The 16389-nt window shown below is 37.8% G+C and overlaps 1 protein-coding gene across 1 annotated transcript in view; it reads right to left on the minus strand.

Annotated features, from left to right (window-relative positions):
* Positions 1 to 1607: 1607 nt before the first annotated feature.
* The window catches only part of IARS2 (isoleucyl-tRNA synthetase 2, mitochondrial), a 53263-nt gene continuing 38481 nt past the window's right edge, over positions 1608 to 16389 (minus strand). The window contains 9 exon segments of the mRNA XM_038395327.2: positions 1608 to 2021; positions 2323 to 2467; positions 4163 to 4353; positions 4614 to 4759; positions 5766 to 5872; positions 7424 to 7555; positions 8053 to 8178; positions 9924 to 10026; positions 13175 to 13283. Of these exon segments, the coding sequence (XP_038251255.1) occupies positions 1879 to 2021; positions 2323 to 2467; positions 4163 to 4353; positions 4614 to 4759; positions 5766 to 5872; positions 7424 to 7555; positions 8053 to 8178; positions 9924 to 10026; positions 13175 to 13283 (1202 nt within the window). The 3' untranslated portion in view covers positions 1608 to 1878.

Here is a 16389-nt window from a genome sequence, read left to right on the forward strand (position 1 = left end):
ACCCCCCCATCAAAGTTCAACTATTGGGGAAGAATACTCTTAAGTAGAAACAAACATCACTTTACAAATGAGGCCTCACCCAAACAAGATTGGAGTGTAAGTTTCCTACTGCAGCTGTTATGGAAATACTGATGAAGTTAGGATTGCAGGATCAAGCTCCCGGTCTTAATACTTCAGTTCCTTAAATTAGTTATTTAGAACACACTCTGTCTGGTGAGAGTAGAACTACACCAGGGGATAATGCACCCTCTGGGACATGATTTCTGAAGTGCACTGATGTGTTTAACAGAATGCTATTTTAATGTACAAGTGTGCTAGGGAACTTCTAGTATGCACCAGCAGGGTCTACATAGACCAATTAAAGTATAAGATGTTAACATGCTTTAGAAATCTTATGCCTGTAGCATGCATTGTTGCCCACTGTGCTGAAGATCTGTAATACAGAATAGCTGAGTTTTACAAAACCTTGTGTGCACTTCATAGTACAGTGCCACAGGATATCTGTATTATGCAGCCAGAAGCCCTAAGTTTTGCATGGTATTTTTCAAGCTATCAGAAGCAGATCACACCATTCTTATCTTGCAGCAGCTGAGTATCCCTGTTGTACTTGGATATGTGTATTCTATGATCATCAGGACTGGAAGAATATCTCTCACCAATTCCTGGCTTGAGCCTGTATCGGTTATAATGGAAAAAACATGGCATTCTAAAGAATGTAGCTAAAATTCATTTACACCTATTGTTGTATGAGATTATGGTTACCATGAAGGGTATTGTGCTAGTGAAAGCAAATAATGGCCAGTACCTGCCAACTTTATAGACTGATTCAATATTATGTTTCATAACATTGACAAGTTAAATACTTGTAAGAGAGACACGTCTGAGATGTTCTAGGTTAAGACTGTAGGACAGTTTTCTCTAAAGCTACTCTTGGCCTTACTGTATGATACCTTGTCTAGAGACAGCATTTTAACCCTCCGTAGAAATTAATGGATGTTTGAGAACCTACAATCTGTCATGAAACCTGCTTTAGCTAACACATTTGAGTTGTTTCTTGTTTACATTAAATCCCTTCATACTACCAGAGCAGCATGAAGGAACTTAGTGTAATTGAGAATCAAGGCCTAAGAGGTTATATGAAACACTTTACCCCAAACCTGTAATGTACTGTAAGTAATAAGATTATGTATATACTGCTATTTTTTGTCACTTGCTGTGGATTTGTGTAAATTAAATAAACTTGGGATTTGATTCTAGTTTTTTTTCTTCTGTGGGCATGCAGACCTGAATTATGATTTATAGTTAAATGTTTTTCCTGGTGTTTTTTCCAGTTACTCCAGGATACAGAAATGGTTTAGCTGAACTATGCAACTTCATAAAGTCAGTTTACACCACTATGAATAAATAATTTAGACTGCACTAACTGCAGCTACTAATATAATTTAGTGCTAGGCAATACCCTGCCATTTTACTAGTTGATCCCTTTACAATAGCCATCAAGAGAAGTTGCATCTGGTTTCAGAGAAAGGACTCTACTTACCTTAGATCATGTTAAATTCTGAGACCCACTTGTAGTACTAGTCTGTGTTCAAGGAGTAGGACACCGCTTTGAAGAACAGCTTTTATTAAGCATAAAGTTGATATAAACAAGCATTTTTAAAGGTTTTTCCACTATTGTAGTTCTGCTCAGATTAAGGCATAAAATGCATTGGCTATGAACTGCTACAGCTTTCTTCAGCATATACTGAGTTTTCTTTAACTCTGCAGTTACTTTTCTAGCTCAGGGGCTCCATTTGGTTAATGAAACATTGCATTTCTTTTATATTTATATTTTATAGTCTAAGTGGAAATATCTACAAAATAATTGTCCAGCTCACTTCATTTTTCAGCAATGACTTCTGTGCAGCGTGGACATAGTGAGAGTAGAGAATCAGCAGTGTACTTCCTACAACGAAGGCATTTTGCTTTAGCAGCTGGTAGGATTATAACTTTATAAGATGACTCTTCACGAATATCACCACCTGTCAAAGAAAATTTTACTGAATAGAGTTGCATTGACAACACAGCTAACACTGCAGCCTCCCTTTAACTGCATTTAGGGGGGTTTAATTTTTCTATTCCTTTCTATAAACTAAAGCTAAACTCCAAGAACCACCTTTGACCAATGTCCTAAATGCAAGTAAGAGACCAAGAAAAACTGTAGTACACAGAAAAGGGCTTATCCTGCTTAGCATCAGCTCTTGGTAATAGATTAGAAACTTATCTAAGAGATAGTCATGTTTGCTGGATAGAAGCAGGCATTGATTAGTCCCCTTTTCTTACCTTCTAAGTTAATCAAAAAGGTCCCTTTAATGATGTTTTCTTCTGCGGCCATTTCTATAGGTAGTTCGGACAGTAAAGTTGTCTGTGAAGCCATCATGATTTCATTTAGCTGTGATACACTGGAAGACTCTTCAGACTGCAGTGTCTGGAAAGAACAGTTTTCTGAACTTAAATAGCTTAAACTTTTGCAATAAATACACCTTACAATGCAGCATGGGGTTTGCACACATTATTATGGGTGTCTGCAATCTGCCTGATTCAAGTCCAGATCTCATACTGGCAAAGGCTAGAGTTGTGCACTTGGCTGCCAGACATTTCAACAAATGTTGCCAGCAAGAGCTTTTGTCTGAGCCGCGTCTCCAGTTGCTGGAGTATGTCCTGCCAGCAGTATGACAACTATACTCTGACCTTCCAGCTCCTGCTGTTAGGGGCATAAAACAAGGTTTCAGAATGATTGATCTTAATGCTCAGTTTTGATACCAGATTGACAACACTGGAAAGATGTCTCACCAGTATAATTTCAAACTTCAGCATACACCTTCCTTAAATGCCTCAGGCCTTAGCACAAGTCAATCCCTTGCATTTTAAAGGATCAGAGTTTCAGACATGGTAGTTTCTCTTAGGGACACATTCATTAGCAACTGGACTGAAACAATACCAACTTGTTTCCTGTAGGCTAGGCATTAATTTCAGTCATACAGAGGACCAAGAAACTGAAGTGTCCAAAATCCCTTGTCTATTCCTTCTGTGTCATTCCCACATCCAGTACTGAACTGCAGCCCACTAGGGAAATCTGCATCAAACTCCTAATCATTTAAGATATCAGGAAGTCTGGACCCTGTGTCCGTTTTCAGAACAGAAAATAGCCCTTTCACATTCTGACCCTGGCTCAGGAATCATGTGGATTAGCTAAGCAGAACATTGTCAGTGTTTGCAGCATTTTTCAGAAGATGACTGCCAAGGACTGGATTTAGGCACTTAAACCCAAAACTTAGATCATAACCCCCAGTTGGCTGCCACCTAAGCTTGTCAGTAGCATGCACAATGCTGCGGAGTTGTTTGGCACCCAAGTCTCAGAGAAATCCTCAACCTAGCTGTCCCCCAACCTAGTACCTGCAGGGCCCAATCCAGAAGGAACTCCAGGGCTGCCTACCAGATCAGGCCCTGCACAAAACAGGAGGTCACCCTGTGCCAGGCGAGTGCCCTCACCACCAAGCTAGAGGGGAGCATAGGTGGATCTCAATTTCTTCTGTTGAAGCTATTCCACTTTGTGTGAAATACCTGAATATTCACTGGGTGAGGCAAAAAGATGTTATAGCCTAGCTATTAGAGCACTCACTTGAGAGATGGGAGACTTGGGTTCACGTCACTACTCCAAGGCAGAGGGAAGATTTGAACCGAGGTATCCCATCCCATCCTAGGTGAATGCACTAACCAGGGAGGGAACGCAGGCACCCCTCTCCACTTTTTGCAAGAAAGGGTTGACCTGACGCAGGTGCCTAACTCCAGGAGAGGGCTACCAACTGTGAATCCCAAGTGGTGATTGGCATTTACTCCCTTTGAGGGCAGGGCTCAGGTCACCCCCTCTCCTTAGTATTTCCTAAGGCTAGCCTAGTCTTGCTGTTTTCTAAGGCACCCAACTCTCCCCATGTGTTGAATAGAGCACTGGGCTCCTGACTTGGGGCTGTGGATTCCACTAGACCTCAGGACACCTCATTGTTAAGCACTGTAACCCTGACTCCAAGTTACCTACAGAGATCTAGCCCTAAATGCTCAAGTAGATTAGTAGAAGTTATTTTTTCTAGAATGATAACAGGTGGGTGATGTGTTTTGTTTTTACCTCCATTAACTCAAAGAGCAGCCCAGGGTCAATTACAATGACGACTTCATACTCCAGAGCATTCTTGCCAGCAATGGATCCAAGGAAAGAGTCTCTCATCGCACATGCAGCCTCCACCACTTCCTCTAGGCCAGGTTTCTTCCACATGGAGCTTGTGTTAATCCAGCCAGAACGGAAAACACTCTCCGACTCTTGAAACAAAAATAAACATGTTCAATGCATTGGAGTTTGTGCTGTCTACTGCTCCCTTTTCATAAAGCTGCTCTGCAGCTGATTTCTTTAAATACTTATTTTTATTTGAACAAAGAATGACGATGACCTTTTGATTGCAAAGTTAAGAAAAATACAGATTTTTAAACAAATGCAAATTTTTGTCCATAGCTACTGTTCTAGTAGAAGTTCTCTGAAATGTTAGTGTCTGGTTTTTGTGATAGAGTTATATATGCCTTACCTTTCTTGTATGGGAGGTCCTGGAAAACCTCCTCTGCCAGATGAGGAAGGATTGGTGCAAACGATCGCACCACTACATCCAAAGCCTCGGCTAAGGCTGTTTGACATGAACGACGTTTAGGATCTTCTTCTTCTTCACAGTAAAGCCTGTGATTCACAAGAGGGGAGAGTTTGTGAAGTTGCTTTCAGTAAGGAGAGAGAGAGAGAGTTCAGCTAGATGAAAGATTTGTGCTAAAATCAGTCTTATTTAGGTGTTTCAAGACTTAAGGGCCTAACTTTAAGCCATCATTTGTTTTTCAAAATCAGTATGTAGATTACACTGGGTTCTGCCTTTACCACAGTTATGGTTTCAAGTAATTGTTTAAAGAGGTTTCATGTGACTGCTTTGCATTTTTAACTGGCTTTAGTAAGTCTTTGTGTAGGAGGGATGATACCCAGCAGAAAGCTTCAGTATTTTGGGTCCCCAATAGAGAGGACCCAAACCCAGCCTCTGGACTGGCATAAAACATCTTGAAGAAAAAGGAAATTTCCTTTAAGGGATGAGTTTTATTGGAGAAATTTGAGACGAAGAATCAGGAAATGTGATACTCTGTCCTGGAAAAGTTGGGATAGAGGCAGCAAAAGCTTCTACTGGAAAATCTATGACCTTCCAGTTCTTGCATAATAAATACCAGCTTGCACTCCAACAGCTTTCTTTACAAAGCCTGTTAGGTCTACTTCTGAACCCATAAGTTCTCCAATTAACGAGAGTATTAGCAAAGAATGAGATGTGTATCCCCTCTAGAAAAACTAAGCAATTCAATTAAGAGCCAGTAACACAAAAGGCCTTTTGGGGCTAAATCTATACTATCTGGTATCCCTTCCAGTTACATTTGAAAGAAAACAGGAATTGCTGAAATACAGATCTTGAAGAGGGGTTCAGTGCTACTGGATACTATAAATCACCCTCTAGCTGCTAACTAAAATTCATTAAAAATAAATTCTGTTTTGCCACAAGTATTTGTTTTCAGGGTAGCATGGAAAGGAGATATACTTCAATCACTATTTATATTATCTTCTTTATGAGAGTTTCACAGCCAGTCTCAAACCAGGTCCCTTAAAAACATAATAAAAGTAAGAAGTTGCCTTAGTGAAGGCAGGAATGAATGCCTACCTGTCTTTGATTATGCTGAAGTAAAAGTTGGACAAATCTCTAGTGTGGAATGCTTGCAACAAACGAATAACTTTGCCATAATCGTATTCCTTATACGCTTCTGTAACCTGGGGAACAGTGCGAGGAGAGAGATGACAGCAGCACATTCAATTACTATCACACTGGATGGAAATGCAAGTCATGATGAGCCTGGGAACGTTTTCTTTTGAAGAAAGTAGAGGAACAGGGAAAGTGCAGAGTATGAGAAAGGTAAGGAGCCTGGGAGAACATCTTTCTGGGCTCTTCAAAGGAAAAAGCCTGATAATTCATCATTCATATGAATTAGACACTGAGTTTGTGACAACGGGAATAGAGAAACCATTCGAAAACACAGAATCAAACATCCCTCTCTAAGGGATGGCAAAGAGAAATAAGATCTAAAGAAATCCTGTTGCCATGCTAGCATATCTGGTAAAAAAGATTAAGGGAAGAGAAATCCAAAAAGTATGCTAGGTATAGCAATTACTGTTCTACCAGGTATTTCCAGTACTCCCCTCTCTGCTTAGCAAGTTTTAGGAGACAGCCTTCCGATTTCTTTCATAACTCGAGTCTGCAGAATGCATTTTTGGCTCAATTATCCTAGATATGTTTGGTAAGCTAGGTCCTGAACTTGCTGAAATTCAACCTGGTTCATCTAACCAGCTCTGCGAAGATATGTCCACCCTCTCACCACTTGTACATTGCCGAAGCATCTTTGCTAATTAAAATAAAAAACATCTAAACAATTTGTCTCAAGATTTTGAACAAAAAACTTGCATTTGATTCATATTTATAAAGTGAACATTTCATAACCTCCAAATTTTCCTAGGTGACTGAAAGCCAAGTGATTCTGCGATAGCTACTCCAATCTTGAACATAAACGCAGCATCTGGAGTGTCAAGAGGAAATGTTAGCTACACAGGTCACATACACTAAAAGTGCTCTCACTTGCACTCAAATATATTGACCCAAAAAAAAAGTATTAGAGGTAGCTGTATACCCTCCTCTAATTGGACCAATTTGAGGCCTCTGAAGGCAGGTTCAAACAAGCAAAATTTAACATGAGCATTTAGGACTCGTATTGAAGTTTTTTAAACCTATCAAAAAGCCATAAGTTGCCCAGAAGAGAGGCAGGCCACATTAGTGATCACCTCAAGGGTCCCATTGTGCCCTCAGCTACATAGCCTTTACTCTCATTGACTTTAGTGGAAGTTGCATGCATGTGTCAGAGAGCAAATTTAGCCTTTAGTTTTTCAAAATAGGCTATAAGGCTACATGAAGATTAAAGCTCTTCTACATTCAAACGATGAAAACATTTTTACGAGCTATCTCTGTGTGCTATATAATACAGATGCATGCCAAGTGCAGTCTAGAGTGAGGTTTCTTCTTGCCAAAAACTGGTATTTATAATGGAAAGAATTCAGTTTTTATATACAGTATGCTACAGTTATTTCCTTATCACAAATTTAAGGTAGATCTTCATTTTGCTCCATTATTGGAAAAGCTCACTGTTTAAGTTTTTTCTTCAAAATAATGCAAACACACTTAGAAGCATTTTCCCCAGAGACATGATAGTCCAAATTTAAATTAATCACTAACAACCCACCAGTACACAGTAGATTAACATAATTCACCCTCACCTTCTTAGCATAATCCTGTAGTAAGTGTAGCATGTACTGGTCTATTACATACATCTCTGAACTGGGGATGGAGTCAGTTTCTGGATTGAAGTCAGCCATGTTTCCCAACATAAAGCGTAGCGTATTCCGAAGCTAGCAATAAACCATTCAGAAGTATTAAATGAAACAGTTTTAATCAGAATGAAGAACAAACAAGACACACAAGACATTTCCATTCTGTCAATTTAATTTTAAATAAAAAGTGCAACCATTTTTCTAATTGATTCCAAATCATTACAAAATACAGTACCTGTACCAGAAGGATCATAACAGAAGAGTTGTGAATAAACAGGTTATATACAAACAACAGTAGCTAAAGGCAGGCAAGCTAAAGAACACATTTTTATTTTCCCTAAAATATATTACTACTTGACCAGCACATCACAAAAGAGAGCAATAATAATTATGTGCTTGGGAAAAAACACCCTTCATTTTCAGCTAAAAGAAAAGCTCAAATGCACTCCATTGTGACAAATTTCAAAGTTAGCGGTCATCTTTGGTTTCACAATGGATTCTACTCTGTAAATATAAAACCAAAGGTGAAGAGGATGTGTTCTCTTAAAATCAAATGCATTATATTCACTTCTCACCTTGTTTATATCATCTTTTGCAGCACTAAGTACAGCTGGTCCAATCAGCACCTCAGTAAAAACATTTGATTCTGCCACCCACCAGCGAAGGACATCAGCGCCATACGGAGGCTCCTTACTGTGGTCCTGTTCATCGACAAAAACGCAAAGCTCTTTTCAATGCTGCTTATTTGCAATTTAAGAGACTGCAAACACATTTTAAAACCAAGGCAGTAAGATTCCAGGGTCAACAACATCATGTTTGTATTTGTGCCCAAAAAGTCTGTCTACAAATAATTCTAACTAAAATGTACACTCTGGAATTTAGATACCCATCCTTTGTTTTTACTATATCTGTTGATATAGTAGTACTGTAATACAAGCTCACAGCAGTTACAGCCTCACTCAACCTCTCCTTACAAAATCTATTGGAGGCACAGAGCTAGCTTCAGCAACAGCTAATCCAGGCCTCCTCCTTCTGGAATCATACTGAGTGGGTATACCACCCTATCTAACCCCCCCAAATCTTAGCCCCATGCATTTGGAGTGGGTAGTGAAAGAGAGAAATTTTCTCTTCCCTCCCCATACCATCTGACAATCAGGGTGAACAGAGAACCAGTGTACAAGCGTAGAAAGGCTTTTCTAAAAATTAATTTAACAGAGATGGGGCTCAAACTCTCCACTTGCTTATGTACTGAATCCCCTGCCACTCTGTCAACTGATGGCACCACCGCAACTGATGCATTGCTAGCCATGCCCCTCCAGCAGGTCTCCCATGGAGTGAGAAATGGTCCCAGACTTAAAGCTAGCGTCACAGCTGTACTGTGATTTTAATTATTTCCTTTCTTCAGTATAAGGAAGTGCCTATTGATCACCACACAACCTAATAAATAGCTGAAGAGCGGCTTTACCATATTACATTATTTAGAAAGCCACATTAATTCACTTGTTTCCCAACCAATTTGATATCTAGTTAGAAAACGATTACTTTGTGGCTCTATCCTGAACACACATCAAAGAACAACTCCCCACTGCCACCTGCTGTATGGATTCCTCCAATATATTTGATGTCTAGAAAAACGGCATGGTTTTAACTAATAAAACAGAAGATACAGTATAAATATTAATGCCTTTAAATGATTTTTAGCTTCAGACTCTATACCACATTCTCTTTGAAGTTGGAAGATCATTCCCCCCCCCTTGATTTTTTGACACAAAAAGAGAAAAATGTTTATCAAATCATGTCAGTAAAGCCTACCAAGGATCTGTCATTCTAAGCCAAAGTTTCACATAATTCTGAAGAGACCCCCAAAAAGGATCACCAGTAAAAGCAAGGACTAGCAAAACTCAGTGTTTCAGAGGATTTATTTTCAGTATAACCTCTCTGAATGTAGAATGAAACGAAAAGTTTCCAGATCAAGAAGTCCAGTCAGTGGCCTCACACTATATGCCTATTAGTATGCAAATGCTGCCATGACTGTTGTACTGCAAAGACATCTCTCTGCAGTACACATCCAGTTCAGCTTCTTTAAAAAAAACAAAAACAAAAAACAATCTTAGACTAACATCTCTCAAGAGCTTAGAACTGAACTGTATCATCAATATTGTTATAGCCCCTCTCCATTCCCTATCACCACAGAATAGTCATATTCAATAGAATTAATCTTAAAATGTATTGAAGCTTGAACACTTCAAAGTTGAGAAACAATTCAAGGTATTAATTTCAGCTCAACAGAGTTCAATATATCCAACTTTATTATACAGCAGCTTTCCCAATATTCTGCCATAAAGCAGTTGCACAGGGAAATGTTACACAACAACGTGACTGCAATTCTGGGTCACGAAAAAAATTCAACTAGAAATGCCATGACACAATGTATATCGTTTCTTACTTGGCCTCCATTGATTACTATGTCAGGATCAACCACGTTGCCAATAGATTTAGACATCTTCTCTCCTTTTTCACCAAGAGTAAATCCATGAACTACTAGAGTTCTAAGGAAAACCAAACAAAACCCAAACAGGTCAATATTACTTAAAAATAAATTAAGCCTTAGGATTTGTATCTTTTTAGTGTGGCAGTCTTATCTTTCCAGAAGTAAACTCAAATCAAAAAAATCTTCAATCCAAAATGAAATCTATTGAGTATTGAAACTTATTTCTATAAAAGAGCAGAAACATGATCTCCAACAGTCTCCCTAATTGTACAAAACCACTGATTTTAATAGACTAAATCAGTGATGGGCAACCTGTGGCCGGTCAGGGTAATCCGCTGGTGGGCCGCCAGACAGTTTGTTTACATTTGCACCGCCGCCCGCAGCTCCCAGTGGTTCCCGGCCAATGGGAGCTGCAGGAAGTGGCGGCCATCACATCCCTGCAGCCCGCACCACTTCCCGCAGTTCCCATTGGCCAGGAACGGCGAACCACGGCCACTGGGAGCTGTGGGCAGCTGTGCAAATGTAAACAAACTGGCGGCCCACCAGTGGATTACTCTGACAGGCCGTGTGCGGCTGTGAGCCACAGGATGTCCACCACTGGACTAAATCTAACAGACTAAGGGTGAAATCTTGGTTTCACTGAAGTCAGTCGCAGTTTTCCCAGATTATATCTATAGATATGTATTTTATATCTATCTATATCTATCTACACACATACACACACACAAATAAATAAAACGGAACACATGCACATGCGCAATATATGTTTTATAACTTTTTTTCCATATGACCAAAATAGTCATTTATATTCCATGCATACGAATTTGCTCATTTAAGTTGTTTATAAAAATCCAAGTAGCATTATGTATACTTCCTTACTGAAAAAGTAACATTCAATAAACTGAATATTTCCCAATGCAATCAATTCAATAACTCAAATTACTGCCTCTATTCACTGTTCTCTTTGCAACCAGAGGGGCTAAAAACATTGTTTTAAATGAAAGCTTAAGTTATTTGACCACTTTTTACTAGGGCTGTCAATTAATCGCAGTTAACTGAAGAGATTAACCCAAACTCAAAAAAATTAATCGTGATTAATTGCAGTTTTAATCACACCGTTAAACATCAACAGATTACCAATTTCAATTTATCATAAGTATTTTTGAATTTTTTTCTACATTGTCAAATATACTGATTTCAATTACAACAGAATACAAAGTGTTCAGTGCTCACTTTATATTAACTTTTTATTACAAATATTTGGACTGAAAAAAAGAAAAAAGAAATAGTATTTCTCAATTCACCTCATACAAGTACTGTAGTGCAATCTCTTTAACGTGAAAGTGAAACTTACAAATGTTGAATTGTTATTTATTTATTTTTTAACATAACTGCATTCAAAAACAACAATGTAAAACTTCAGCGCCTATAAGTCCACTCGGTCCTACTTCTTGTTCAGCCAATCGCTAAGACAAACAAGTTTGTTTACATTGACAGGAGATAATGCTTCTGCTTCTTATTTATGTCACCTGAAAGTGAGAACAGGTGTTCACATGGCACTTTTGTAGCCAGTGTTGAAAGGTATTTACGTGCCAGATATGCTGAACATTTGTATGCTGCTTCAGCCATTCCAGAGGACACGCTTCCATGCAGATAACACTCATTTAAAACATTTAATGAAATTTGTGACTGGACTCCTTGGGGGAGAATTGTACGTCTCCTGCTCTGTGATTTTACCTCCATTCTACCATATATTTCATGTTATAGCCGTCTCGGATGCTGACTCAGCACGTTGTTTGATTTAAGAACACTTTCACTGCAGATCTGACAAAACACAAATAAGGTTCAAATGTGAGATTTCTAAAGACAGCTACGGCACTAGACCCAAGGTGTAAGAATCTGAAGTGCCTTCCATAATCTGAGAGGGATAAGGTGTGGAGCATGCTTTCAGAAGTCTTAAAAGAGCAACACTCTGATGTGGAAACTATAGAACCCGAACCACCATAAAAGAAAATCAACCTTCTGCTGGTGGCATCTGACTCAGATGATGAAAATGAACACGTCGGTCCACATTGCTTTAGATCGTCATCGAGCATGGACGCATGTCCTCGGCAATGGTGGTCAAAGCACGAAGGGGCATACAAATGTTTAGAATATCTGGCATGTAAATACCTTGCAATGCCAGCTACAACAGTGCCATGCAAATGCCTGTTCTCACTTTCAGGTGACATTATAAATAAGAAGTGGGCAGGATTATCTCCTGTCAATGTAAACAAACTTGTTTGTCTTCGCGACTGGCTGAACAAGAAATAGGACTGAGTGGACTTGTAGGTGCTGAAGTTTTACATTGCTTTATTTTTGAGTGCAGTTATTTAAAAAAAAAATTTGATATTTGTAAGTTGCACTTTCACGATAAAGAGATTGCACTACAGTACCTGTATGAGGTGAACTGAGAAATACTATTTATTTTGTTTATCTTTTTTTACAGTCCAAATATTTGTAATAAAAAATTAATATAAAGTGAGCACTGTACACTTTGTATTCTGTGTTGTAAATGAAATCAACATATTTGAAAATGTAGAAAACATCCAAAAATATTTATAATAAATGCTATTCTATTATTGTTTAACAGTGCAATTAAAACAGCAATTAATCGAGATTTTTTAAATCGTTTGACAGCCCTAATTTTTACCGTTAGGTAACAGCTTTGCCACTCATGTTAAATTCAAGGTTCAAAAACCACAGGGACACACTACTTAGTCACCACCCCCTACTGTTCAATTTACAGTCAGTGTGAGCTGCCATAATATGTCCCATATTAAGGTAAGACACTGATCTTGGCAGCGTAAGGGGGTGGCAAGAATGGGTGATGCCAAGGGTAACTGGTGACACCTGAACACACGATGAGGTATAACCTGAATGAATGAGATAGATGAACACAGAAAGCTGTGGGAACAATGAAGGAAAGCATCCATTTAAACTCAGAGTGGGAAAAACAAGTTCAACAGAAGATAAAATATACTGTGATATAAACCTTTGAGGAAACCTTTAGAATAAAAAGTGTATAACTGTCACCTGAAGATTCAATAATGGCTTTCTTTAGTTTCTGTGGAGAAAGGGTTGTTCATATTCTCTATTCAAATGACCATACTCCCATTATATAAAAGCTCAATAAATGGTCACGTTTATGCAGACCAAGCACTTACTTATAAGGAGCTTTTTTTCTTGTTGCCACACTAGTTAAGAGAGAGGACTGAAACCAGCCTCCCAATTGGTCTTTTCCTTCCAAGTATAAATCCGCCCTTTGATCTGCACCTTAAAACAAAAATATGTCAACTGATATTTTTTTTTTTAAATCTCAGTTTATATTAGATTCCTAAATACTTATGGTAGGTTCATGGTAAAATGAAGTAATCAGAAGAAATATTAACGTGCTGTAGTAGACATATCTGTAAATAGTTATAGAACACTATGCTTTTGTTCTGTGAACCAAGAACATGTTTATTTACTACTGTAAAAAAAGTACACAATGAATTGTTGAAAACAATACAAGTTAACAGGCTAATATCCCCAATTACTCAAGCAGCTAACAGACAAAATAATAGGTGGTCATTAAATGCTGAGAATCGTTGAACTCTAAGAATTTATAGGCAACAAACAAGCCTTCTTTCCCACATAGGCCTCTAACAAAATAATACTGAATTATGAAAATATAGGCTATTATAATATTGCCTATTTAGCACTCGGTGCATTTCATATTAGGATCTCAAGGCACTTTACAATCATTAATTAATGATAAAACTGTAGGTTTCAATATAAACAACCAACAAACTGATTCATAGCTTGGTATGCAATTGTGCTGCCAACCATACAAGTCATGGGATCCCAAAAGTCTGTGAAGTTACACGGGTACTGTAAAGGGAGGGAGGTAAGAATTGGTGGTTATCCCACAGTTGGAAAGGTTTCCTGATTTTTAGCCAAAATCTTCCTTTAATCAGTTTCATTCAATAGCTCCTTTTATCCTTGCCCTTGAACCACCTGAGACTATTCCTCTCTTTCTCCCTGGTGTTTACAGCCTTTATCTATTTGTTTAGCTTAATGGAAGTTTCGATATTCAGATCCATCCTGTAATAAAAAACAGTTCAACATTACAAAGGTCAAGGATATTCAGCCACTACTAACTACGATGTGTGGGTGGAGGTTATGTTTTTCTATCACATTAATTTATTCCTTCAAATAAATCAAAGATCTAGTTAGAAAGCACAATAAAAATATTAATCTTTGCAACAAGAGACTGCAAAATACGCATCAAAACAAAATAAGCACAATAATAATTGTAGTGAGTAAGCAGGCTATAAAAAGGATGTAGTTTTAATGCAAGAACAGCAATAACCTTGGCATCTATTACTGATTTACCGTACATAAGGTATTTTTCTCTGGCAAGTCAACTGCAAGAAATGAAATTTTCTAGCAATGTAGGGCATGTAAAGGAAAGAAATTTTCTTTTAATAAGGGGACTCAAATCTAGATGACTGAAGAACCTAAATAAACGGTCTATAAATATCCAAATTAATCTATTAGCATTGGTCTTTGTTGTCTGATAGAAAGTAGATATAATGGTATGTCTACAAGGACAGCAGGCCCTGGTAAATATACTTTACATTTTTTATGAATTCTTGATTATGATGTGTCTGTAGAAATAGTAGTACTCTGACCCTATATTTCAGATTAATTAAATAATTTATAATCTATTGTCTAAATCTATTGGGTAGTTCTCATCTCAATTGTAATGAAAAAAGCAAAAGTAGTAGTGACTTTATGTCAACTTTAATTAGAACAGCATGTAAATTTCTTAGCGATGTGCAAAATTATGTGACGGTCCCGAAGAGTTTTCAGTTGTTTTTGAAATCAATCTGTTATAGAGCACAGGTCATTAAGGAGTGTATTACAGTTTATGATCCATTTTGGTAGGGATTTCAAGATTCAATATCTTTGATCTTATAGACTTTAGCCTCTAGATTAAAATGCATTAAACTTTAATGCCAACAACTATTAGTCAAGTTTTATTTTAAAACTTCTGGTCAGCACAAAAAGTTAGAAAGCATAGATAGGCATTCTGTAAAATAATCACATTCATTCAGTTAAACATTAACAAGGGAGACAGAGAAAGAATTATGGTGCTGAAAGTTAAATTCTTCTCTTGCACTGGGGGTTAGGGTTTGATCCAAAGCCTATGGAAGTCAATGAGAGCCTTTTCCATTGACTTCCCTATTCCATGATACCACAAAAACTCATGTACTTAAGTAGTGCCACTGAATTCAACAAGTTTAAATAAATTATTCACTTAATCTGAAACATGCAAAGATGCAAAGAGTCATGCTATTTTCAGAGGCGAAAATTCTCAGCATTAAAAATGAGCAAGTAGCTTAGCTATCTTTGCAGATGTATCACTATACACCATTTTCTCTATTCACTTGGATTAAATGCAAGTTTGTGCATGTGTCTTTGTGGAAACAGGACCTTACGATGTAAATGGTCTAAGTTTTGACACAAGAGCATGTCCATTCTACAGTTAAAATATTAAGAGATGCCAAGTCCTTTTTCAATGCTCTGATCGTCAGTAGAGAAACGGGAAAATGTTCTCACATTAGATTTGTAAATATGGACTGTTAATCAATGACTGATACAGATGCTTGATCAGGAGTACTAAAAAAGAGACCAGACAATCAGACGGCTAACAAACTGAATGAGATCTTGTAATACAACACAGCAGTAGAAAAAGGCAATGTAGTTCTCCAGTGCATGTGCAGGAGCATCACATCCCAAACCAAGAGGACAACAGTTCTGATCTGACATTGGTGGAATTGCATCCAAGATATCACATAATTTTGGGCTTATTTTTACAAGATGTAGATTTTTTTGGTTACTCTTCTCTGACTTGAATTTATAGGAATTAAATGGTGAGGAAAGATTAAGTTAAACTAGATATTTATATCTTAACTAAATGACCTCCTAAACATGTGTCTGAGAAACACACAATACTACCAGTTCAGCATCTGAAAGATGAAACTCCCAAATTGGAGATTAATTATTCAAGGAAACTCAAAGGGACTATATGACTAGGGAATAAAATGGATGAAGTTGGGGGAAAAATTATGCTAAGAGATTGTGGGGTGAGGGAAAAACCAAACAAAAATACCCAGTGAAGTCTAATCAAGCCAAATAAAGCTAGATTGGGCAAAACACTCACCTAGTTGTACCTTATAGTCCCGCAACAACAGTGGGGATGGACAAAATGATAATACATCTTTTCCTACTCTAATGTCTACGGTGTAACTGGAACCAAGTCTGTTACTCCTAATGTGGTAGTTTAGAAATTTAAACAGTCAGGAAAACACATGCTTAACGTTGCTGAATGCAC

This window comes from Dermochelys coriacea, chromosome 3 (assembly GCF_009764565.3).
Source record: "Dermochelys coriacea isolate rDerCor1 chromosome 3, rDerCor1.pri.v4, whole genome shotgun sequence".
Taxonomy (NCBI): domain Eukaryota; kingdom Metazoa; phylum Chordata; order Testudines; family Dermochelyidae; genus Dermochelys; species Dermochelys coriacea.